Here is a 25,359-nt window from a genome sequence, read left to right on the forward strand (position 1 = left end):
GAAAATTCAATGTGTTTTTAAAAACGCTTTTTTTAAAAAAAGCATTTTCATAATGGTTTTTATATGTGTGTAGATTCCACCCTGAAATTCAAAAGTGTTAACATTTTACATTGAGAGTAGGGTTGCCTCTCTTTTTTTGAAAACCCCTGAATTGTTGAGCTTCTTTTAGGAAAACCCAAAAATTACTGAGATTTTTAAAAGATTTCGCAATTGACGCTTGCCAAAGATCCAATACGAAGTGCTGCCTTTAGGAAATTGCCCCAGACATCAATTCTGTCTTTGAAATCCCATTTAATTGCAGCTCTTGTCCTAAATGGGATGCGGGTGGCACTGTGGGTTAAACCACAGAGCCTAGGACTTGCCCATCAGAAGGTCAGCGGTTCGAATCCCCGCAATGGGGTGAACTCCCGTTGCTCAGTCCCTGCTCCTGCCAACCTAGCAGTTCGAAAGCACGTCAAAGTGCAAGTAGATAAATAGGTACCGCTCTGGCGGGAAGGTAAACGGCATTTCCGTGCGCTGCTCTGGTTCGCCAGAAGCGGCTTAGTCATGCTGGCCACATGACCCGGAAGCTGTACGCCGGCTCCCTCAGCCAATAAAGCGAGATGAGCGCCGCAACCCCAGAGTCGGTCACGACTGGACCTGATGGTCAGGGGTCCCTTTACCTTTACCTTGTCCTAAATGTGACCATTCCATGATTCGAAAGTAAAGCTTTGCTAGGGCAGGCAGGCACCACACATGCAATTTGGCCATCTTTGGAAAGTTTGGGCACCCTTGTGCTAGGGAGTAAGTCCCAATGAACTTAACAGGGCATACCTCAAGAAAATTCTAAAAAAAACGCTCAACAGCTAACAGTTTCCTTAATAAAAGCTCCACAATTGTGGTGGTTTCCTTACATTGCTTGCGCAAAGAACGATTCTTCAGACACTGAATTTTGGTTTCTTCTTAAAAAGAAGCTTGACAACTCTGTGATGTTTTGAAAAGTGGCAACCATTGGCCAATTTTGGTTGGTTTCTGTGAGGGGGGGGGAGAAAGCGCTCAACAATTGTGGCGGTTTCCTTAAAAAACAAAACACTCAACAACTTTACTTTTTGCAATATGAACGCCCTATTCCGAGCAGGCTCTGAGAGAAGCGTTGCGCGCGGCCATTTGAGGGGAGCCTCTTCGCAGGAGCCGGGCGATGGCGTTGGAGACGCGTCGTGAGAGGAACGAGGCGCGGAGAGAAGCAGCCCCACGGAGTTTTTCCTTCGGACCGGTCCGCTTTTCTCCTCCGAGCGCGGAGAAGGGAAAGGCTCCGCCTTCGGACGACATGGTTACCTAACAGGCCAAAGAGCGCCAAAGAGCGCGCGCAGGGGCCGGACGAGGGAGGCGCCTGGGCCGGGAAGGACGGAGCAGCCCCGGGCCAGAGGCGCGGCGAGGAAGAGGGCGAAGGGGGCGAGCGAAGGGCCTTGGCGGGTAAGGCTGCTGGGGGCGCGGGAGAGAAGCGGCTGGGCGGTGGGGCTGCAGCGCTGGGCTTCCGAGGCCCCCCCGGCTACGCTCCTTTGGATAATCATTTGTTTATTCGTTTTCAATTACAATCCAATCATAGCCTCATTAGAACAACACCAGTTTTTATAACGCAGTTATTTACACCAGTCGTTCAAATGCCGAATTATAGAATTTAGATAAGCACGTGCTAGAATTTAAAAAAAAAATCTTTATGGAAAGTTCCAAAAAGTACACAATTCTGTGTGCGCTAAACATGGCGAGACGTAAATGAAAGAGAAAGAGAACCCGCGCAGAAGGACAAATAAAGGGAGGGGGGAGCAGGGGAAACCCAAAACTGCATATTTTATAAGGTGGTTTTTGTACTTCACCAGATCTTAACCTATTACAGTATTTGGAAGAACGGATTTCAAATATCATTGAATTTGTCCATGGCAAGTCTGCGTTTATGTGCAAGTTGTTCATATGTTGCGAGTTTGTGTAAGTCTTCTATCCAATCGTAAGGGAGCCGTATTTTTATTTTTCCAATTCCCCGAATGTCCCACTTTTTTACGATGTCCGTATTTTCACCAGAGAAGTGTTGGAGGCTATGGAGTTATCCAACCCCCCCTGGCCATCCTGTATAGGGAAGTTTTTTTAAATTTATAATTCAATTTAAAAATAAAAAGTTTTTTTATTTTTTTAATATACGTTGTGCCGGGGCAACCCAGTAAGATGTGTTGGGTATAAAAGTACCATTATCCTTATGGAATGGGACTGTCCCTATTTTCATCGGAGAAATGTCGAAGGGTATGCATCTTGTAATTTCTTGTTATTTTCATTACTTAATTTATGAAACAAGAGGTGCCCAACTGCAAATTTGTCACATTGACACCACATCCATCTTCAGGGAACTTGGAGTTGTTAGTGTGCATTGCGTAATGTACACATATTAACTGGAAACAGGGTTGCAAATATTTTCTGACTCCCCCCCCCCCCATTATTATTCTGTATGTTCCAGGCTGCATTAAAATGTAGCATTTTAATGTTTGGGGGTGGGGCATGATCCTTGGCTCGAATTAAGCTTTATTGTACAGGATGGGTTTTAGATGAATTATAACTCATCATTTCTATTGTGTAAGCAGGTGGGGGTATGATTGTATGCATTTACTATTTGCGAAAATTCAGCCACGTTCCCACGGAGCAGTTGAATTGTAGAGTTGGAAGGGACCCAGGGGATCATCTAGTTCAACCCCCTGCAATGCAGGATTATGCAGCCATCCCATTCGAGAATCGAACCTGCAACCTTTGCGTTATCAGGTCCACACTCTAACCAACTGGCTCACATTGACTTACAAAATCGAAATGTGCTACAGTTACGCTTTCCAATTCCTAAAGGTGCAATAATGGGGGATACATTTTTCATTGGCTATAACTGTCTCTTACTTCTGATTTCCTTTGATAGGAGGGCCGTTGCTGAGGGGTCAAGAACACACGCCTTGCGTGCGGATGGTCCTAGATTTAACACCTTTCATTTCCAGTTAAAAATGGATCTCATACAATGGAGCTGGGAAGGGAAATTATGGAATGCCGCTGTCAATAAGAGTAGACTGTACTAAACTGATGGACCAATAGTCTCTAAGACAGCTTAACATGCTAATATGGTAAAAATTAAACGTTTGTGAGGTTGCTTTTGAAATGCACATTGCATTCTTCTTATAACTGTCCTTTTGTTTTAGGAAACTCACATTTTACCGGGGGTCATACTTGCTGGCAACATTATCAGGAGCTATGACTTCTGCCCCAGGTGATAATAAAGTTCAGGCCTCTTCGGTAGGACAAAAGAACCAGGTTTGTTCTTTCTGTTTGGAATTATTATTATTATTATTACTATTTTACATTCTAGCAGAGGCAAATCTGATGTAGTCTTGATTATCACGTGGAAACAGAAGGGGCTCTGCACTTCAACCTTTCCCTTTTCTAGTGCAAAAAGTGCTCTATATGATCTAATGCAGGTCTAAGGATAGCTTTGCCTCTCATGGAAAGTCGAAGATCCCACAAACCCTGGGGAGATTAAATAGGATACAGCTTAATTTTATGCTGCTAGCAGTTAAAGAACCGTAGATAATGAGGCTCATATCTTACCTTGCACGTATTTTTGGCTCAAAGTAAATAGATGGAAACATAATCTGCACCTGCTAGGGGAAAGGGGAAGATGGAATTATGTAGCATCTGAACAAAAAGGGACTTTAAAAAGAAACCCTTTAAAGCAGGGGTGATGGTGGGAGTCTGTGGGTTTCCCGATGTTGTTGAACTGTCAGCCCCAGCTAGCACTGTCAGTGCTAAAGGATGATCATAGAATTGTAGAGTTGGGGATCCCAAGGGTCATCTAGTCCAGCCCCCTGCAGTGAGGGAATCTGAACTGAAGCATAGATGACAGGCAGCCATCCAACCTCTGCTTAGAAACCTCCAAGAAAGGACGCCTGAAGGACCACACATTTCCCCTCCATTATTAGCACCATTCATTTCTGCCGCATTTTAAGCTTCATAGCACCTGTGAATTGCACATTAATCACAAACAAGTACATTATAGTCAGAGTGCACCATCGAGTTTTAAAGCTTGATCATTTCATTTTGACATTGCATGCTTGAAAGTATTGCTAATGACAGTGGTAGTATATTTCTAACATTTTTGTGCTATTTGGAAAAGTGAAATGTTTTCTTCTCTATTTTTTAATTTTTTTGTTGAATTTTTTTAAAAAATTGTGGAAACCAAAGATAATGAAATAAATGGCAGGCTATAGATGCTTTATTCTCTTAAGGAGTGAGAGGGTAAACCATATTTTTCTTATAAACGTGTTCATGTTTTTATTTTAAGAGCCCGCTCCCATGTCCAATCTCAAATCTTAATTCTGATGAATTTGTAGAGATTCGTCGTCAATGTAAAGAGGAAAGCTTCTGGTACAGAGGTAGGTCTATTTGTTTTTAATGCAATGCAAAATATAATTGCATTGGTTTTTTGTTGTAGGGTGTTGTCTACCTTACAGCATTTGTTTCAATGTTTTATATCTTGTTTGAGAAATACTACTACTAGGCCTGCTTGGAACATCTTTCTGTTTCACAGCATTTGAATCCAAAACCTGCTGGTTTTCTTACCGGTAACATTAAGCAGACGTGAGAAAGATCATTTTCAATAGCTGCATTCAGAAGTAGTAATAAATGATGGCTTATTGTCATTAGAATAAGGCTAGGCTAGGCTTGGGCTTGTGCACTCCTGTTCCACTCTCAGTTTAAACACTGCAAATACACCATTCAAAAATTTGCAGCCATTTTTGACTAACCACTGTTTAGCATTACATATGAAGCCTAAATTGTAGTTAACCCTCACTGTGGTTTATCAAAACAAGCCAGCTTCCTAAACCAAGGTTTGAACTTGACTTGTTTCAGTGAACCATAGTTTTATTGCTTCATTTTTTATTTATTAAAAAAGCCCTGAAAGTGGATGATATTGATGATGATGATGATGATGATGATGATGATGATAATAATAATAATAATAATAATAATAATAATAATAATAATACCCTGCCCATCTGGCTGGGTTTCCCTAGCCACTCTGGGCGGCTTCCAACAAAAGATTAAAAATTCATTAAAACATCAGTCACTAAAAACTTCCCTAAACAGGGCTGCCTTCAGATGTCTTCTAAACGTCAGATAGTTGTTTATTTCTTTGACATATGATGGGAGGGTGTTCCCCAGGGCAGGCACCACTACTGAGAAGGCCCTCTGCCTGGTTCTCTGTAACTTCACTTCTCGCAGTGAGGGAATCGCCAGAAGGCCCTCGGAGCTGGACCTCAGTGTCTGGGCTGAACTATGGAGGTGGAGGCACTCCTTCAGGTATACTGGGCCGAGGCCATTTAGGGCTTTAAAGGTCAGCACTAACACTTTGAATTGTGCTCGGAAACGTACTGTGAGCCAATGTGGGTTTTTCAAGACCAGTGTATCTCGGTGGCCACTCCCAGTCACCAGTCTAGCTGCCGCATTCTGGATTAGTTGTAGTTTTTGAGTCACCTTCAAAGGTAGCCCCGTGTAGAGTGCATTGCAGTAGTCCAAGTGGGAGATAACTAGAGCGTGTATCACTCTGGTGAGACACTCCGCAGGCAGGTAGGGTCTCAGCCTGTGTACCAGATGGAGCTGGTAGAATCTGCCCTGGACACAGAGTTGACCTGTGCCTCTCCATGGACAGCTATGAGTCCAAATTGACTCCCTGGCTGTGCACCTGCTCCTTCAGGGGCACAGTTGCCCCATTCAGGACCAGGGAGTCCCCCACACCCACCGCCCCATCCCCCCAAAACAGTACTTCTGTCTTGTCATGATTCAACTTCAATCCGTTAGCCGCCATCCACCCTCCAACCCCTCCAGACACTCACACAGGACCGTCACTGCCTTCACTGGTTCCAATTTGAAAGAGAGATAGAGCTGGGTATCATCCACATACTGATGAACACCGAGCCCAAACCCCCTGATGATCTCTCCCAGTGGCTTCATGTAGATGTTAAAAAGCATGGGGCAGAGGACAGAACCCTGAGGCACCCCACAAGTGAGAGCCCAGGAGCCTGAACCTCATCCCCCAACACCACTTTCTGGACACAGCCCAGGAGGAAGGAGCGGAACCATTGTATAACAGTGCACCCTGCTCCTCTGGACAGTCCAGAAGAATGTTACGGTCGATGGTAGCAAAGGCCGCTGAGAGATCCAGCAGAACTAGGAAACAGCCTTCACCTTTGTCCCTAGCCCACCGGAGATCATCAACCAGCATGACCAAGGCAGTTTCAGTATTTACAAAAAAAAGTTAAGAATTACTGCAGTTTGTCCAGGTTCAGACAGAACACTAAATTGTAGTTATTTAAAAGTGGAAATTAAAAACTGCTTCTCCTTGTAGCTGTCCTAGGAGTGCATGAGCTCAAGTTTTATCATTATATCTGACCACAGTCAACGGCCATGTTTTCATAATCATAATCTCAGTTAAATGGCTTGAGATATGATCAAGCCCTTTGGCCATAGTCTGAAGGTTAAAGATCCTGGCTTGTTTTGATGCTGATAAGCCGAGTTTCCTTGTTCAGATGACATGGGAAATTATAATTAATCGGAGCCTTACTACAAAGGGAGGCTGCATGTGTGGGCAAAATACTTGTTTATTTCTCAGCATAATAAGCTGAGATATGGTGTACAAACTAGACTGAAATCTTTGAGTATATCGGGCTTGTAACATCCGTTTGCTGCATCACTTGTGGTTTGTGAAGAATCTGATCTTAAAAGTTGTTTTTCTTTAGTCCACAAATGTAGCATCCAAATTATCTTGTGTGAGCATGTATGATGGTTAATGTTTTTATGGGCTATTGATTTTATGGACTTTTTATTGTTGCAAAGCTGGTGATTTCTTTGTTCCTTCCTTTGTCCACCCAGGCTACAGCCCACCTAAGTCTACACATGAGTGTCTTCTCTATGTGTTAAAGATGCATATCTGGAACCACACGTGTATTGTGCTCATCCAGCCCCTTGAACTAGATCAGGGGTCTCTCACTGTTTTTGGGCTACAACTCCCATCATCCCTAGCTAGCAGGACCAGTGGTCAAGGATGATGGGAATTTTAGTCCCAAAACAGCAGAAGACCCAAGTTTGGGAAACGCTGAACTAGATGGATACATGTCACTAATTTGTTGCATAGTGGTGCTCAAAACTGGAGTTGCAGCAAGCCTATTGTACTTATTTAACAGATATTAAATGTGGAAGCTGCCAGTAAGCACAGAAAATGAAAATATTAACTGTATAGCAGTGCAGAGTATAAAACCCAGTATTCAGCAAAGTCAGCACCTCAGAATTCCAGCTTCAGATTTTCTAATTTGCTCTTTTCATATTTTTTTTAGAACAAGCGAAATAGTTGTTAAGACCACATTTTTACGACACTATGTAGGGTGGGCGGGAGATGCATCTGAATTTATGCAAAGACTATAATTGCTTGTTTCATTGTATGCAGCTCTTCCTCTGTCACTGGGAGGTATGCTGATCACTCAAGGATTACTTGCTAATGGTAAGTGGCTTTTTTCTTTCTTCAATGTAAAAACAAACAAACACACGGACAGTTTTTAGAGCCACCAGTCAATCACTGCTAAAGCTTGGTAAATGCTGAGGGGAAAACCCAGAATAGATCTTGTGGTGGAAATCTCAGCCTGGGTGCTGTTTCAACTCTTAGGTCTCAATATATTCAACAGGTGATGTGAAATATATGGTGGCTCTTACACATTGTGTAGAGGCGAGCCCAGACTTGCCACTGGGTACATTTCTCTGTTGTATGTACCGTATTTTTCGCTCCATAAGACACTTTCCCCCTCTTAAAATCTAAGGGGAAATGTCTGTGCGTCTTATGGAGCAAATGTGTGGTCCCTGGGGCTGGGGGGGGGGCTTTCCCCTCCGCCAGCCCCACAAGCTGCTCCCCGGGGCTGGCGGTGAGGGAAGCTTGGCTTTCCCCACCGCCAGCCCCACAAGCTCGGGGAGCAGCAGAAAGGCTGCTCCCCGACCTGCTGTTTGGGGCTGGCGGTGGCTTTCCCCAAAGAGCAGGTTGGGGAGCAGTGGAAAGGCTGCTCCCCGAGCTTGTGGGGCTGGCGGTGGGGGAAAGCCACACTTCCCCCACCGCCAGCCCCAGGGAGCAGCTTTGGAACGAGCAGCTCTGGGGTAGCCCGCGAAGCCTCTGCAGGGCAGCAGGGAGCCTTCATCCCGCTGCCCTGGGGAGGCTTCGCACGGCTATCCCTGGCTTTTGCGGGAGGTGGGGGAAGGGACAGAGTGAGGCTCTCTCACTTCCCCCACCTCCCGCAAAAGCCCCCAAGAGCCGCAATTTTTTTTATTCCCCCCCCCCCAAAAAAAGTAGGTGCGCCTTATGGTCAGGTGAGCCTTATGGAGTGAAAAATACGGTATGTTCAACAATGGCTTCCTGATTAAGAGTGCTTCTATGTATTTATCAATGGCTGCTAGCCATGATAGCTGTGCTTTGCCATCATGGTCAGGTAATGTTCCAGCATAACAATTACTGGAAACTGCCGAGTGGGAGAGTGTTATTGTGCTCAGGTCCTGCTTGTGGGTTTCCTAACAAGCATCTGGTTGGCCGTTGTGAGAACAAGACGCTGGAGTAGATGGGCCATTGGCTTGATACAGCCGGCTGTTCTTACATTTAGGTATTCCCCTAAAATATAATGTGGGGTTGTTGTTGGTTGGTTGGGGTTTTGTTTTTGCAAGACTTGTGAAATGTGCTGCCTTGGCTGAGCATGGTGGCATGGTTAATTTAATGCTATGGAAAGGAAGTAAGTTTTCTTACGGGGTAAAAATAGTTTTCACATTTTTATTTTGATTTTGCTCACAGCCTTCTAGATATTAATTATTTCAAATGGGATTACTTGAGAATCAAAGTTATAACTGGAAATTATAATGGGAGCACTTGGTATGTTTAAAGCGGGAAGTATATTAATAATAATAAGGCTTCAATATCTTTCACGGAAGAACTGCACAACTGTTGTGTCATCAAATGACGGTCTAAAAGGCTTTTCCTAATAACTGCATTTTATTCCAGGTGTTCTCAAACCAAGCCCTAAATTTGGATCACTCCCTAAATTGGCAAGTAAGTCCAAAAACTCTTTTTCTTTAAACAGAAAAAGTGAGAACTGGCCATTGTAATTATGCTGGAATGTTGCCATGCTTGCATGATAAGTTTGGGCATGTGTGGAATCTAGTATAGCTTCTGGCTTCCCGAGTGTCAATTTTCAGCATTTAAATTAAAGCCGTTTTGTAGACCTCATGACTGCAGAGAGAGCTTTGGAATCATGCGGTTGTTTCGGAAGGTTCTGTATTAGGCTGTAACTTTATACTGATCACTTTTCTATAGTACGTAATCATTAATTACTATAGTTAGGGTTTTATCAAAACAATAGAGCAGGAAGGATATTCAAGTCCAAGCCTGCTGCAACTCGGGAACATCTGCTTAAGTAAACCTGTGCAGACCACACCTTGGTACACAACTGAAATGTTACTGTGGAGCTGGAGGGTCGCTCCTAGAAGCTGTCAGCATGCAATGGCTTCAACTGGCTGGATGGTGAGTTAGGGACTTTCCCCTGCATGTGAACACAGGCTCCGGGGGATTGAGAAGCATACCTTCTGGAGAAGAAAAAGCCAAGGAAAAAATCCTATGCAATCCAAGATGGTTGGATGGCACCTGTTATGCCACCTCCTGGCAACTCCTACAACCAAGCTGGTGGCAAACATATTGTTCTGCTTTCCTTTGGGCCACATCAGTGAGGCCAAGAGGCAGCCTAGGGCCTCCATACACACTGCCCATGCTTGCACCCCAGAGGCTACTTCGGTGCTGGCAATGCAGTGGTTTGGCTTCACCCGCATGGCGCACTCCGTTGTTTCCCGAGGCAGATGGATGCCAACAGACTAGGGAGCCCCAGACCTGTGGGCTAAATGCAGGCCTCCAGGACTCTTGCCAGGCCATTCCCCTCACCGGGCCCTGCTCTACACCCTCCTCTTGCTTGGCTGGAAAGTATCTGGAGGGAGGATGGGGAGCTGTGGGGTTATGTAGGTCTGGATTTGTGTGGCTGGGATATGGCTTGCGGAACAAATCTTCAAGTGTCATGCCCATTGCCTTGCCCACTTGGTTGCCTGTGGACCCATGTGACCTCTGGAAAGTTGCCTAGGAGAGAAAGTGGCTCAGGTTGAAAAAGAATCCCCGCTTCTGCTGGAGGGTCACTCTCTTTAGGTGACTGAAGCAAGCAAGCGAGCAGAGTGAAGTGGAAGCCAGTGCTACTGCAGTGGAAAACAAATAACATGTCATGGACTGGCTGGACACAGAGTAATGGTGGGGAGGAAGCAGCTGGGGAGCCACCAAGGGAAGAAGGCTCAGAGCCCAGGGATTGGTGGTGGAACAATGAGTGGTTAGAGGGAGAAGACCGGGAGGAGGAGGTATCAGAAGAGGAAGGGGTAATAGGGCTTAGTGAGCTGGGTGAGTCTGTGGGCAAGACAAGTCCAGAATTGGAGGCAGAAGCTGATGCAGGAGTTTCACAAACTTCCTTGGACTCCTTCCACTGTACAACTAAACTAAACTCCCTCTGCCATTTGGTGTCCCCAACTTGGTACCAGCCATCTGGTCTATGGGTGAACATATTGAGATCCTCCTTTGTAGCAGAACGTGTGCTGCCTGCTGCTGCCTGTAAGGAGCCATGGATTGTGACTTTAATCATTCACTGGTATTAAAAAAGTAATAGAGTAGGCTATTTTAAACTCGCCACCAAACACAAGAGAGCATCCTCAGTGAAGCGATATCTCTTTCTGGGTTTCCTGCTTTCCCAGATCAGTGTGTATTAGTAAGGCAAAATATCTGATCTGGATAATACAGTGGTACCTCTGGTTAAGTACTTAATTTGCTCCGGAGGTCCGTTCTTAACCTGAAACTGTTCTTAACCTGAAGCACCACTTTAGCTAATGGGGCCTCTTGCTGCTGCCGTGCTGCCGTCACACGATTTCTGTTCTCATCCTGAAGCAAAGTTCTTAACCCGAGGTATTATTTCTGGGTTAGCGGAGTCTGTAACCTGAAGCATATGTAACCTGAAGCGTATGTAACCCGAGGTACCACTGTACTTTTCAAAGCCTGTATTACTGTATTACCTTTATATCTGATTGCTACGTATGACAACAATTTGATATCTCTCTGCAGTTGCTGGTGCCCTGGGCTATGGTATTGGGACAATGTCATACATAAGAACCTGTCAGAAGAAGTTTGAAAGCGCTGGTCTTAAACCGTTTGGTCCAGGATGGAAAAGGTCTGTTTGGAATAAATATAGACAAGTGACTCTTGGGTTGTATCAAGGAACCTTGTGATAAGAACACTGTCGAAATACCACTCTTCTAGGTCACAAGGGCTCTACAAAAATCTCAATGATTCCTCGTTTCCTCAGCACAACTGAACTGGAGGGGGTGAGAGGCCTCTAGAACAGCTTTGAAAGTGCACAGTGAGAATTATTGCCTGCTGTCTCCCCTCCTATTAGTGGGAGTATCCATTGGATCAAAGGCCCTTCCTTTCACAGAAAGGAATAGAACTGCCTATCTGCACCACGCTAGAATTGTGACCATGTCTTATCAATTTATATCAAGCACTTTATCCTTCTGCATGTAGCTAGATCATGTGCAAATTACTGTGTGGATAACAGGGCAGCTGACATTTTTGGTGCATTGGGACCCAGGGTGGAGGTGGAAGTGTCAGGTGCAAAGCCCCATGTGAAGATCTCTTGATTTGGGAAGAATCTTGTGTAACGTTGACTCCCCCCCCCCCCTTTCTCCTAATCCTTTAGGCACTGTCCTCATGTCTGCAACGAATGCAAAGCTAAGTTTGAATCAAGTGCATCAGAAAAACCAGAGCCTTCTGCTTCTTAAAACAGGTACACACATCTTTGTAGTTTTAACAAGATTTTGGTCGCTTTTTGAAATATATCAGTATTTTGGAAATCAGTCACTATAAACAATAGAAAGAGTTACGATCTTGCTTACTGCTACATCAGGTTTAGTAAGAGGTAAAAAACTTGACTATTGTTGGCATCTTGGTTGTAGGGTGGTGGGCAGGTCAGAAATAGCACTTATTTTCCTTCGCATATTATTAAATGTGCTTATTTTCATCTCTGTTATTTGTATTTTCTTGGCTAGCTCTGAGGGATTATGACTCACTATGTTAATGATAAAATAAAAACAGAGAGGTAAACTCCTCCTTGGCTTTCACTGCCAAGTATTCTCTCTGACTTTAGTCTCAGTTTAACACCAGATTTAGACAAAACAGAAGTGAGGCTGGTAGGTGCTGTCACTTCCATGCTCATTAGTATGGTGGAGTTTTTATCATTAAAAGAGAATTGTGCTACATCTGTGGCCAGCGTTTCAAGTCTCTTCCAAAACGGCATTCTACATGTGGCACTTCTTCAGCAACATCTGCAGCTGCTGCTTTAACACAATACATGAAGATTAGCTTAGAATATGGCCCAGGGTATTTGGTCTGAAGGGACATGACTCTACCATCTTGCTAGAGCTAAGTCAATCTAGGTCTGGTTGGTGCCTTCATGGGAGACCACCTGGGAACTAAATATAGGATACCTTGGGTTCCAGGATGAAAGAGAGGTGGTAGATAAATGTAAAAAGAATTTAAATAATTTAATATTGAAAACCAAGGTGCAGCTTCCAATTGGCTGCAGGAGCTTCCTGCACTCAATCGGAAGCCGCGTCAGACGTTCGGCTTCTGAAAAGCGTTTGCAAACTGGAACACTCACTTCCGGGTTTGCGGCATTCAGGAGCCAAGCCATTCCAACTACCAAGGAACCACTGTACATTGTTTGCTTCACCAGTCATGTAGGTAGTTTTCAAAACCAAGAGTGTTGTATGGCAGCTTTGGTCTGTTAATTTAAGTCACCAGAAGTACATTTAGCAAAATGCTACATTTATTAGATTAACCATTTATGTATTTTTTAACCAAAGGCTGTACGGTGTTTTACTACTTAAAGTCCATTAGATCAACTACTACTGCTTGACTGGGGGGGGGATCCCCAACATTAAGCTAGGTCACACCTTGTCCTCCAAACCTGTATTCTCACCTCAAAGGGGCTGAATCCCTTTAACCAATACTTTTTTATTTCAGATGTGGAAGAAAGCATTTTGTAATGGTACCTGTTCTACACGACGACTGCAATTCTGAAAAACCTGCTTTCATTCAAAATTCTTTGTACGTTTAACATGACTTATTTTTTAAAAAAATAAAAGTTACTTTGATGTTTCGTTTGTCACAAGTTCTGGAACACTAAACTGAAGATGAAAGCTAGAGGCCGTGACAACTTACAACAGCATCACTGTCACTGCAGTGCTTAAAGATAGTTACTCTGCTTTCAGGTTTGCACCTTAGCAGTGCAGTTCAGAGTATTTGTCAAACAGCAAAACTTGATAAGAGGTTTGAGCTTATTCAGCATATGTTCTGTAATGGAAGTATATGAGTTGTCAAATTGAATCCATTACAGTGGTACCTTGGTTCTCAAACTTACTCCATTCTAGGAGTCCGTTCCAAAACCAAGGCACACTTTCCCATAGAAAGTAATGCAAAACGGATTAATCAGTTCCAGACTTTTAAAAACAACCCCTAAAACAGCAATTCAACATGAATTTTACTATCTAACGAGACCATTGATCCATAAAATGAAAGCAATAATCAATGTACTGTACTATAAAATAAATAAGACAGTATTGTAGATGATAAAAATTAAAATTATTTTTTTTTTCTTACATGCACTGATGATAGTCATTGTTTGGATGGGGGGCTTTTATCCATTTCCACAGTCACACAATCAATCAGTAGCTGAACTGGGTTCCATACAGTCACAAAAACAAATTAACCGAAAAAGCCTCAAAAATAAAAACGCAACATAAATAGCAAAAACAAAAGCATCAAACTTAATCCATTCTGGAAGTCCATTTGACTTCTGAAATGTTCAAAAACCAAGCCACAGCTTCCGATTGGTGCAGGCACCCTGGAAACAATAGCTGATAGCTGCATCGGATGTTCAGCTTCCGAAAAACGTTTGAAAACCAGAACACTCACTTCCGGGTTTTCGATGTTTGGGAACCAAGTACCAAGGCGTTTTGAGAACCAAGGTACCACTGTAGTATACTGCTAATATAAATACCCTTAGGGCAAGACTGCAAATGAAGAGATTGCTTTTGCATATCCAGTGTAGATATGCTCAGTTGACAGTTGTTCATAGTGGAGAAAACTAGAAAATTATATTATTAGTAAACTATGCACTGATTTAGGAGAAGATATTACCTCTGATAGTTCCTGCCAACCCAGCAGTCTGAAAGCATGCCAAAAAGTGCAAGTAGATAAATAGGTTCGGCTCCGGCGGGAAGGTAAACGGCGTTTCCGTGTGCTGCTCTGGTTTGGGTGTTCCGTTGCACCAGAAGCGGCTTAGTCATGGTGGCCACATGACCCGGAAAAACTGTCTGCAGACAAACGCCGGCTTCCTTGGTCTGTAAAGCATGATGAACGCCGCAACCCCAGAGTCGTCTGCAACTGGACTTAACTATCAGGGGTCCTTTACCTTTACCTTTTTTATTGCCTCTGATAAAAGGGGGATCATGGTATATAATCATCATCATCATCATTCCACATTGCCTTTGTAAATCACTACAGCCTTGAAAACATGTTCTAAGAGACAGCAAGGCAGCCTAGAAGTATTTAAAATAAATAAATATGTAACATCAATACATTTCAAAATCTCTTTTACTTAATTTCTGGACCTGGTATTCTCAAACGTAAATTTTGATTCATTTAGCTTTAGGTACATGATTTAGCTTACAATAAAGTCTTCCTCTCCTGTACGGATATTGTGTTTGAATCCGATATAGAATATAATGGAAATGAATATATTTATGCTAGACTTGCTGGTGGCTTTTACCAGGACTGCAGTATTTAAATGTAAGGGTTTAATAAACCCTGCTTATAAAGCCTATCACATACAGGAGTAATGCTTTTTCTAAGACAGCCGCCTCCAAACTGATGCTCCAGATGTTTTAGACAACAACAACGCCATCAGTCCTAGCTATCATGACCAGAGCTGTAGTCAAAACATCTGGAGGACACAAGTTTGGTGAAGGCTGCTTGATTTCTGGCTTTAGGAGCACGTAACTTGTACACATGCACAAAGTTTAATGACAGACTTAAATTTATGCTCCATCAACATTTCTGGAATTGGATTGCAGCTCTAGTTTCACCACCTGAATAGGTAAATTAGAAACATGCAAGGAAGAAATAAAAGTTAACGCTACAGTGAATTCCCTTTTACAGTGAGGAGGGATAGACTTAAATTATTTTGGTTCTCTATTCCATTTCAGCAGCAGTACAATCCAAGTAGACTATAGGCACAAGATAATTGCTTCTGTGAATTCCAGTTAGTCGCCTCCTTTCTTCCTTTTTGTTACTATTTGGTCAAAACACGTTTAGACCAACAATCCAGTCTGATAGTTTGCCAAAACAAAAAGGAAGACCCAAGTATTTTTATTGTAAAGCAAGTGCATTTCAGAATACAGAAAAACATTCAGGTATTGGACCAACACTGATGAAGCTGAAATTTTTGATTGAAGAAATGTCTTCAGAAGGTGTAAAGATTTTCAGTCTTCCCAAGCATCTCCATATTTATTGACTTTAACTATAAAAGAAGAGGCCAGGAGAAGAGAAACATTGTAATGAAGATTAGGAGAAGCAAGGTCTACTGCACTAAAAAATGTTTAGAACACTACAGAACCATGTGACACCAGATCATGTGACCTGACAATTGGCTCAAGCCAACTGAAGATGATCAAAACAGTGCAAATTTCCACTGCCACCATTGTGAGATGAAATGTGCAAGTAGCAATTCTGGACAGTTACTTTAACTATGGTTTTCTCAGATTTTTAAAGGCAGCATGGTCAGTACAAAACATCTATGTCACCATTATGGTACTGTAGCTATCTGTATATCGCAGGATGCAGATGTACTTCTGTCAGAACATTTATTTACATGGTTGAGCTAAGCCAACACAGAAGACTACTGTCACTGCCAAGGTGACCACATAAGCTAATGCAGCTGAGAAAGGGGTAGTGTTTTATCAATCCCAGTCAATTCACTAGTCAACTTCCTTCCACCATATCAGACTAAAAATTCCACCTTCCATAACATTAACAATTGTGACTTCTTTTGAATTTACGCATTGTTTCATATTATTTTCCTGCATGAAAATACAATGCCTGGATGTTCAAAAACTGACCTAGCAAAGTACACTAAAGGGAGAATAAACTCTTGTTCTTGCATAATGCATTTTCTCCTAAAGGAAAGGTAATTTCACTTCCATTTCATAGCTTTCCCTGTACAGTATTGTTTTTTATCCAAAAAAACACAGTCTGGAGGTTGGTGCCAAGGGCAGTTTCCTTCCAGTAGAATAGTAAAAAGAAAAAACAATGGCATATCCTTCAGAGTTATACTCTGCATGCTTAAGTTAGTTTTTTTAAAAAAAATCCTGAGAAGCCTTTCCAAAAAACCTGGCTATGTTCAAACATCTGGTCTAGATGTTATTCTGGCTTCTTAAGGGCCCGCAGATCAGAAAGAGGCCTGTAGGCTCACTCCTTTCAACAGAAAGGTTCCCTAGGCTGATGTTCAACTAGTTTTCTCCTAACAGAAGAAATGAAATTTTCCTTGGCTACTGATTCAACAAACAAACTGGAGAGTTGCAGCAATTATATGCTACAGAGATTTCAAATAAAAATACATGGGCAAAAACTTGTCAACTTGCTTGAAAACTGACCCACCCATCAAAGAAAAATGATGGACATGAAAATAAAAGAACATTGCTTCTTGTTTACTACTCCTTAGAATATTGGGAGTCCCTAATGGAAAGGCAAGATTAAACATCAAATACTTAAGTTATTTAACAATTTACCATCTCTCTTTATTGGTTTTTCCTGTGAAGACTTTGATGGAAATTCTGACTTCTGTGTTATTCCTGCCTCATACATCTCTCTATTGCGACTCCTTAATTCATCATACGTGATTCCTTTTCTTTTTGGACGTTCTTCCAGAAACAAAGCAGGTTCTTAAAGGGAAAAGAGGGGAAATCAATGGATAACAAACAATACATGTAGATGGAAATGTCTATTTTAAGGGAATGCTTTTGTTTGAAGCAGTCCTCCTGACATTTAACTATGGAATAGTCAGTTTTAGAGTTTTAGATGCACTTTACATACCATTATGTTTTGTGCACATTCAGATTGTCAAAAGTCATCCTCAAAGCACTGTGTTAGATGAGCCATGAATTAGATGAAGTGCCTATTGCTGTGCTCTTTTTTGTTATTGTCGGTTTATAAGCTTGAACTTACATCAACTATGGTTTAGCATTACATGCAAATACAGTGGTACCTCAGGTTAAGTACTTAATTCGTTCTGGAGGTCCGTTCTTAACCTGAAGCACCGCTTTAGCTAATGGGGCCTCCTGCTGCCACCGCGCCACCAGAGCACAATTTCTGTTCCCATCCTGAAACAAAGTTCTTAACCCGAGGTACTATTTCTGGGTTAGCGGCGTCTGTAACCTGAAGCGTATGTAACCCAAGGGACCACTGTATATAATCTATACCAAAAAACTGTATGTGTGCCTGCCCCACCCAAAAGCTACAGAGCTGTGTGTTAAAAGCATGGATTGAAACTGAAAGCGCTCACAAGGCCAAGCAGCTCATGCTGACACATTTTTCCAAAGAGCACCCTTTTTCCAACTCTGCCTGGCAACAGGTTATCTACAAAAGGTGCTCTCCTGGTTTGTAAAGCAGCTGTTGCACAGAGAGGGGAGGGAAATTTAAAATGGTGAAGCCAGAGGAAACTCTGGTGGAGGCCTGTAGCAAATCAAGTTGTCAGACCTGGGTACAGGAGCAAAAAACTAATGCATCTAGTAGCTCGTTCCCTCTGAAGTTTTCCCTTCAGAGCACTTCATCACTTCTGCAGTTTTATCTGCTAAAGGGACAAATTAGAGATCTTGGGGCCAAAACAGTCTTAATCTATTCTCAAAATTTAAATGGGTAAAGTTTGATTCCTGCATTGCAGAGGCTACCAGATCCTCAGGGACCCTTCCAACTCTACAATTCTATGAAATCTTCTCTCCCCCCCCCCCCCCCAATGACCAGTATTCTCAATGGCAGGCATGTTTTCAGGAAACACGATTGCCAGTGTAACATGAGGCTCCAGCCTTTAAAAAGAACTGGAATGTTCACATCTATAAGTCTGAAAAACACCGAATCCATTCCATTTTTTTAATTAGAGTACAGCTCACTGTATTAATAGAGCTCAAGACAAACACTACCTTGAGGGAAACCATCTGTTATTCCAGAAGGAGAAGATTCATTCATGGTAGAACTAAATGGGACTGGATCATCACTAGAGGGAAAGTCTGTCGCTCCGTAATTATCAACATGGTATTTGGAAGTATGTGCTTGTGGTGCTGCTGCTGCTGTTGGAGTACTTTCAAAAGGTAAAGGCACATCTGAAGCTTCTGTTTTTTTAGAGTAATACCTGGAGAGACAAAGACAGCTTTTCAAAATAACTGCACTTTAGTTCTTTTTTCAATTACACACACACACACACACACACCTATATCGTGGGTTCCTCTCACCCTATCCAGAATAATAAAAAATCTATTATAGTTGGGGCAAACTATTATTAGGATAAACAACCAGTTATAGCAAAGGAAGAAGGGAAGGGAAACAGGATAAGAGCCTAGAATTAGGGGAGCAGAGGGGTTCACGTCATTGTTATAGCAGGTGGAAATCTTTATTTAACATTGGGACTCAAAAATAAAAATTATCGTTCTGTAGATTCTGCTACATTTATTACAAAGACGAATTCTTCTTTGGAAAAATATTTAAAATCCCACATTAATTTCCTGCCTTAACCCAAGGTTCTCTGCTCTTCTCCTTTTCTTTTCTGCTCTTTGACTTTTAACAGCCATTAAGTAGATGATTTTAAATTAATGTGATACACAGGATTCATTTGGTTTAACACAGGGACGGAGAATCGTTTTCACACAGTATAGGCTATATCTTCATCTCTTCCAACCTCTGCAGGCCAACACTGACAGGTGAACATGACCACACATTTGTCAATCAGGTGAGATCGCGCAAGGGTGGGAGGAGATAGTAACCAAGCAGGATTGAACCTCCACACATCAACTGACATCACCTAATTGACAGGCAAGGTGTCGTTTTGAAAAATAGTCTTGCGGGACTTCCTTAACACAACTCCCCTTTAAAATCATTAGACCTCTGAAGTGCTTAACTTTGGCTGGTTCGTGCTCAAACAAGTTCTACTTTCCTTTTCTCTGTGTGTTGCTGGAGGGGGGAAAGCAACACCAGTGCTCATGAGTGCTTCAGGTTTTAATATTTAAAGTGAACTTACTTTCCAGAAATTCAGAATTTTGAGCAAATAAAAATTACTTACTCAGGTTGAATAGGTTTATTTTTCCTCAGAGCTTCTCCCAGTGGTGAATTCTCTAGCCTTTTAAGCTTCTCTTGGCATGCTTTCATATAAGAAAACTTTCCACCAATGTAGCCACAAAAGCCAGCAACTTATTATAAAGAAAACCAGAGACTGATTTAAGACATCTGATGCTCTGCCACTTTAAGAAAAATACAGGTATATTTAAATATAAAATATATAAAAACATACAAAAGCCAAACAAAGCTTCAGCTTAGCACTAAAAAAAGAAAGTTCTTAAGTCTACAGTTTTTATCTCCTGTGTTTCCATGGCAACAAGACAAAGGCCTTAAAAAGTGGTCAGGATAAGAAAGTAATAACCAAATACAGTATTTTTTTGCTCCATAAGACGCACCAGACCATAAGACACACTTAGTTTTTGGAGGAGGAAAACAAGAAAAAAAAATATTCTGAATACCAGAAGCCAGAACAGCAAGAGGGATCGCTGCGCAGCGAAAGCAGCGATCCCTCTTGCTGTTCTGGCTTCTGGGATAGCTGCGCAGCTTGCATTCACTCCATAAGACGCACACACATTTCTCCTTACTTTTTAGGGGGGGGGAGTGAGTCTTATAGAGCAAAAAATACGGTACATCAGGCAGAAACTGAGAAAAATGAGGAGTTGTCGATTTAAAAAGAACGGGGAAAGCTGTCAATTTCGTATTAGCAAATACTTAGTATTTTTCAACTGCTGGCCAACAGGGCAGGGTGGATAAAAATCTATTATTTAATTTAAATAATAATAATAATCAGATTTTTTGATTTAAACTGGATTTTTTTATTTAAATTGGATTTTTAAAATAAAATGCTTTTGGAGGAAAAATCTTTCTAAAGTTAGTTTTCTATTTAAGTTACATTATAGTCCAAAGGCTATTCACCAGGAAATAAGGAAATATATGCTATAATGTTATTGTTTTAGTTAAAAAAATTGTTTAAATTGTTATTAAGGGAATGGTTATTTTTCTCTTTCCAATAAAGTACTGTAGAAAAGTTGTCCAAATATAAACAGTTAACTTAGTAAAGCTCACAATAATTTCATAATTATCTGTCTATGTATTTCTAATAGTATAACCAAATCAGTAGTATTTGATATAAGTCTAAAAACTACTCTGAAAATTTATTATTCCAAAAATGAAACCTTCATCTGGTTGTAAATATTAAGATTATATGAGCAAGAATGAGTCTTTTTGTAAAAAAAATGATTTACATCAAATCCACCCTGCAGCAGGGTGACAATTACTTCTGAGGAGCTATTATAAAACCAGGGCTGTAAACCTATAAATACCATATTTTTCGCTCTATAAGACACACCAGACCACAAGATGCACCTAGTTTTTGGAGGAGGAAAACAAGAAAAAAAATATTCTGAATCTCAGAAGCCAGAACAGCAAGAGGGATCGCTGCGCAGTGATAGCGCAGCCTGCATTCGCTCCATAAGACGCACACACATTTCCCCTTACTTTTTAGGAGGGAAAAAGTGAGTCTTATAGAGCAAAAAATACGGTAGTTCCTGCCACTGAATTTGGTGACCACAAAACTCAGTGAGGGTTACTTCTGAGTAGAGATGGATAAGAATGTGCCATAGGTTTCCTTTGAAGCAAAACCTGCTCCAACTCCATCACTACCGTATTTTTCCCTCTATAACCCGCAGATTTTTTCTCCTAAAAAGGAAGGGGAAATGTCTGTGCGTGTTATTGAGCGAATGTGTGGTCCCTGGAGCCAAATGGCAAAAAAAATCAGGCAAAAATCAAATCGCGCGTCTCGGAGAAGGGAAACCTGAAAAGAGGAAGTGGCTGCTTTCCTGCATTCTGCCTCAGGGTCTTACTGCCCACCCTCCTCTGTTTCCTTGCTGTGTTTGCTCAAACGGAACAAAGAGCAGGGAAAGCCCCTCCCCTCCAGGCAAGCAGAGGGGAAAGCAGAGTGTCGTCTCTGTGCTCCGGTGCTGCTGAAAACATGCAGGAGGAGGAGAGAGAGAGAGAGAGAGAGAGAGAGAGAGAGAGAGAGAGAGAGAGAGAGCGCTAGCTGGCTTGGGTGGGTAGGTGAGGGAAAACTTTTGCCTTCCTTTCCTCCCTCCCGTTATACCCCTCTCCTGCATTCTTAGCCAGCTGCTTCTCTGCACACCCCTCTCGTGCTCCTTGTCCATTCTGTATTTTTCCTTCCTTCCCCACTTAAAATGTGGTTAAAAAGCATGGATCCACATGGATCCTCAGGATCTTTGCATTGGGTCACCCCAAATTCACCATCAGATCACATAGCATGTCCATGGCTACAGCCTGCCCCCCCCCAAATCACGCACCCACTGTTGCCTGGGGCTGCAATGGTGCAAAAACGTGGTTACAAAACATGGATCCTCAGGATCTTTGCATTCGGTCACCCCAAATTCACCATCAGAGCACATAGCATGTCCATGGCTACAGCCTGCCCCCCCCAAAATCACACACCCACTGTTGCCTGGGGCTGCAATGGTGCAAAAACGTGGTTACAAAGCATGGATCCACAGGGATTCTCAGGATTTTTTGCATTGGGTCACCCCAAATTCACCATCAGATCACATGTCTGTGGCCACAGCATGAAGCACAAAAATGATACATCCACTGTTTCATTCAGAATGTTTTTTCCCTTGTTTTCCTCCTCTAAAAACGATGTGCGTGTTATGGTCAGGTGCGTGTTATCGAGCGAAAAATACGGTAATTTGTTTGTTTGGATCTGTATCTTTGCAAGAGGTGTGCTTTCCTTTACAGTGGTACCTCGGGTTAAGAACTTAAATTTGTTCAGGAGGTCCGTTCTTAACCTGAAACTGTACTTAACCTGAAGCACCACTTTAGCTAATGGGGCCTCCCACTGCTGCCGCGCCGCCAGAGCACGATTTCTGTTCTCATCCTGAAGCAAAGTTCTTAACCCGAGGTACTATTTCTGGGTTAGCGGAGTCTGTAACCTGAAGCGTATGTAACCTGAAGCGTATGTAACCCGAGGTACCACTGTACTTTCCAAAACCACATGCTACTTGTCTCTACTTTCGTCTCCAGTGAAAGCTTCAATTCCCGCAAAATAAATATTTCCTGCAATATGTGCACAGTTGTTACACATTAACGACAATAGATTTAGAGACCTTCACTTAGTGGCTCTCTAAAGAACTTTTTTGGGGCAAGGAAACCTTGCTTTGCCAGGACTCAAAGCATCATTTCAAGATGCCCAACACTTCCTCTCACCATGTCCATCGCACAGCTCTGAAAGGCACAGAGCCTTTTTCATGAAATATGGTGGCGGACGGAAATCTCAGTTGTGAGCAGGATGGTCAGGTAAAAGGAAAACAGGACTCGTGCATCTTTAATGGTTGTGCAGAAAAGGGAATTTCAGTCATGACTGGTATCCCTGCTAAAATTCTCTCGTCCATAAAACTATTAAATATGCAGCAGTCCTGTCTGTTTTTCCAAATGTGAGCCTTTAACTACAGCTACAAAGTAGTGAAGGGTTAATACTTACATAAAACTTTTGGTAGAGAGCCAAACTTTGAATGTGTTGTAAGAATTCCTACAAATAAAAAAAATGTAAGGAGCAGTAATCATACAAAAATATGAACTGAAACCTGACCTGATAAATGCGTAACCATGAATCGACTCAAGGCACTTGGGGTTTCAGTGATTGGTTTAGGTTTTTTTCCAACTATACCTGTGACCTGAAAGGAACAGTGAAGACCACTAGAAAGCTGTTGTGCGTCAGTTTGAAAATAGTTTCTAATATTACATTTAAATGCTTTGATTAAAGAAGTTGGGAGACTCCAGTTAAATAACATGGAGAGAGAGTGAAAGAGTGTGTGTGCGCTTGTGTATGTGTATACACTCACTCACACACACAATTCCATTCTTCGCCAGCTTTTAACATAAGGAAGGAGCTAGATATGTAGATGGCTCCATTCATTTCCACAAAAGCAGAAGATCTGTGCATACAAAGGAATGTGCAATATTGAATCAGGACAACAGTTTTTAATAGTATTCAGGTATATCATAGCCCAAATGAGCTACATGTTGCAGGTGACTTGAAATATTCTACATACTAAATCAAAGCATAAAGTAACAGATCTCTCTTTTTTTTAAGCATTTCCTTCTTTAAAAACTATAAAATCCTGAACCATGGTATAAATTATAGTCTTCCATAAATGCCCAAGTCTTTCTTTGGAACTATCTCTGTTGACTATTTCTGAAGAAAACTGAGTAGCTCAAGTTTCCCCTTACAAGTCTATTATTTTGCAGTTGTCAATGTATGATCTGTGTTTTCAAACACTGGCTCCATAAGCACATGTTGTTAATCCAAGGTTAGATAATACTTTTTCAGCTTGGGAGCCACATTCTGTCATGGGAAACCATTTGGGGACCACAGGCCAAGGGTGGGCGCAGTCAGGGGCCAAAGTGGGTCAAGTAATGGATGCAACTCTTTCCTTTGTACGGTAGGCTACATTCAATAACTTCCCCCCCCCCGAAACATATGACTAATCTTTTTCTATAATTAATTCATATATATTATATATGAAAAATATTTCCAAATAGCAGACATCCATATTCAGTCAAAGTTGCTTGAAACTTACCTTTTTTTAATTAGTATTTGGGTGACAAGCATGCCAACAGCAGAAAAAGGCAGCGCTGTGAGTAGGAATAGGAGAAAATATGTATTTATATGGAGAATAGAATTGAATATATTTTCCAGATCAAAAACAAATTGTAAGCAAATTAGGGAGAAATTCCCTTTGAGTGCAGTAGGACTTCCTTCTCAGCAGACATGCTTATGATTTGTACAGCACAGAATCCTTTCTAAAGTACACACTGCCAGAAAAAAAAAGCTTTGGGTTTTGTTTCATTTTAAGAGAAAGTGCAGCTCAGAACAAACATGTTTACAGTCGTACCTTGTGACTCGAACGTTTTGGCCCCGAATGCTGCAAACCTGGAACTGAGTGTTCTGGTGTGCAAACATTTTTCAGAAGCTACTGCAGCTTCCAATTGAGTGCAGGAAACTCTTGCAGCCAATCGGAAGCCATGCCTTGGTTTTTGAATGTCGAACAGACTTCCGGAATGGATTCAGATCAAGAACCAAGGTACGGCTGTATTAGGAAACATGGAACCCCTCAAATATGCTGGCATCATACTTTTTAGAATAAATATAAGCAGCATACAGCCTAAGGCATACTTTAGAAACCCTCCGATTTGTTTGCTTTCAGTTAAGAAGAGCTGCAAGAGATAAATGTAAAATGATTCCTTCCTGCCAAAGAACTATCGCATCTAGATCTCAGTATTTTGGTTTTTTTATTAGCTTTCACAGCATCGAAGATTTATTGAAAAATGTAAACTGAATATTATCCTGGTTTGGGGTTGCAGGAATTAGTACCCTATCCACCAGTATGAACGCCAGCACAACTGCAATGGCAAGTCACAGTTGCTAGAGACAGCAAAGCAACTGGGGAGCAACATTGCTACAGTGGCACTATCCCAGCATACTCAGTAATGGACAGAATACTGGACGTAAGAAACCAGAGTTCAAATTCCTCCCCAGCCAGGAAGCATACTAGATGACTTTAGGTTAGTCACTCTCTCTTTCTCTCTTAAGAGTTATTTTAAGGATAAACTGAGTAACCCTATTTTGTATTCAACTTCTTTTTAAAAACTTGGGATACAAGTACAGTCGTATCTTGGATCCCGAATGCCTTGCAAGTCGAACATTTTGGCTCTCGAACACCGCAAACCCGGACATGCGAAACATGCAAACATTCCGGTTTGCAAACGTTCTTTGGAGC

At 42.0% G+C, this 25,359-nt stretch overlaps 3 protein-coding genes across 5 annotated transcripts in view; 1 reads left to right on the forward strand and 2 right to left on the reverse strand.

Annotated features, from left to right (window-relative positions):
* Window positions 1–5,003, reverse strand: part of CWH43 (cell wall biogenesis 43 C-terminal homolog) — a 41,383-nt gene extending 36,380 nt beyond the window's left edge. For 2 of the 3 annotated variants that reach the window (XR_014551958.1, XM_083630394.1), the window contains exons 1-2: window positions 4,318–4,403; window positions 3,607–4,108 (exon numbers count right to left, since the gene is read on the reverse strand). The gene's annotated coding sequence lies outside the window, so the exon portion shown is untranslated. Of the gene's footprint in view, window positions 1–3,606; window positions 4,109–4,317; window positions 4,404–4,617 lie in introns of those variants that run through there. The other variant, XM_083630395.1, reaches the window with a different exon arrangement.
* OCIAD2 (OCIA domain containing 2) lies at window positions 1,236–13,316 on the forward strand. Its single transcript, XM_083630870.1, has 7 exons — window positions 1,236–1,452; window positions 3,201–3,312; window positions 4,340–4,430; window positions 7,499–7,552; window positions 9,083–9,130; window positions 11,222–11,327; window positions 11,856–13,316. Exons 2-7 carry the CDS (start codon window positions 3,253–3,255, stop codon window positions 11,935–11,937), a joined length of 441 nt encoding a protein of 146 aa, XP_083486996.1. The 5' UTR covers window positions 1,236–1,452; window positions 3,201–3,252; the 3' UTR covers window positions 11,938–13,316.
* Window positions 13,317–15,570: 2,254 nt separating this feature from the next.
* The window catches only part of LOC310770230 (OCIA domain-containing protein 1-like), an 11,834-nt gene continuing 2,045 nt past the window's right edge, over window positions 15,571–25,359 (reverse strand). The window contains exons 2-7 of the mRNA XM_083630764.1: window positions 24,162–24,214; window positions 23,061–23,109; window positions 19,545–19,671; window positions 18,412–18,620; window positions 17,005–17,157; window positions 15,571–15,737 (exon numbers count right to left, since the gene is read on the reverse strand). Coding sequence (XP_083486890.1) covers window positions 15,700–15,737; window positions 17,005–17,157; window positions 18,412–18,620; window positions 19,545–19,671; window positions 23,061–23,109; window positions 24,162–24,214 — 629 coding nt within the window. The 3' untranslated portion in view covers window positions 15,571–15,699. The remainder of the gene's footprint in view (window positions 15,738–17,004; window positions 17,158–18,411; window positions 18,621–19,544; window positions 19,672–23,060; window positions 23,110–24,161; window positions 24,215–25,359) is intronic.

The sequence above is a fragment of the Podarcis filfolensis genome (assembly GCF_964270895.1).
Source record: "Podarcis filfolensis genome assembly, chromosome: 9".
Taxonomy (NCBI): Eukaryota; Metazoa; Chordata; class Lepidosauria; order Squamata; family Lacertidae; genus Podarcis; species Podarcis filfolensis.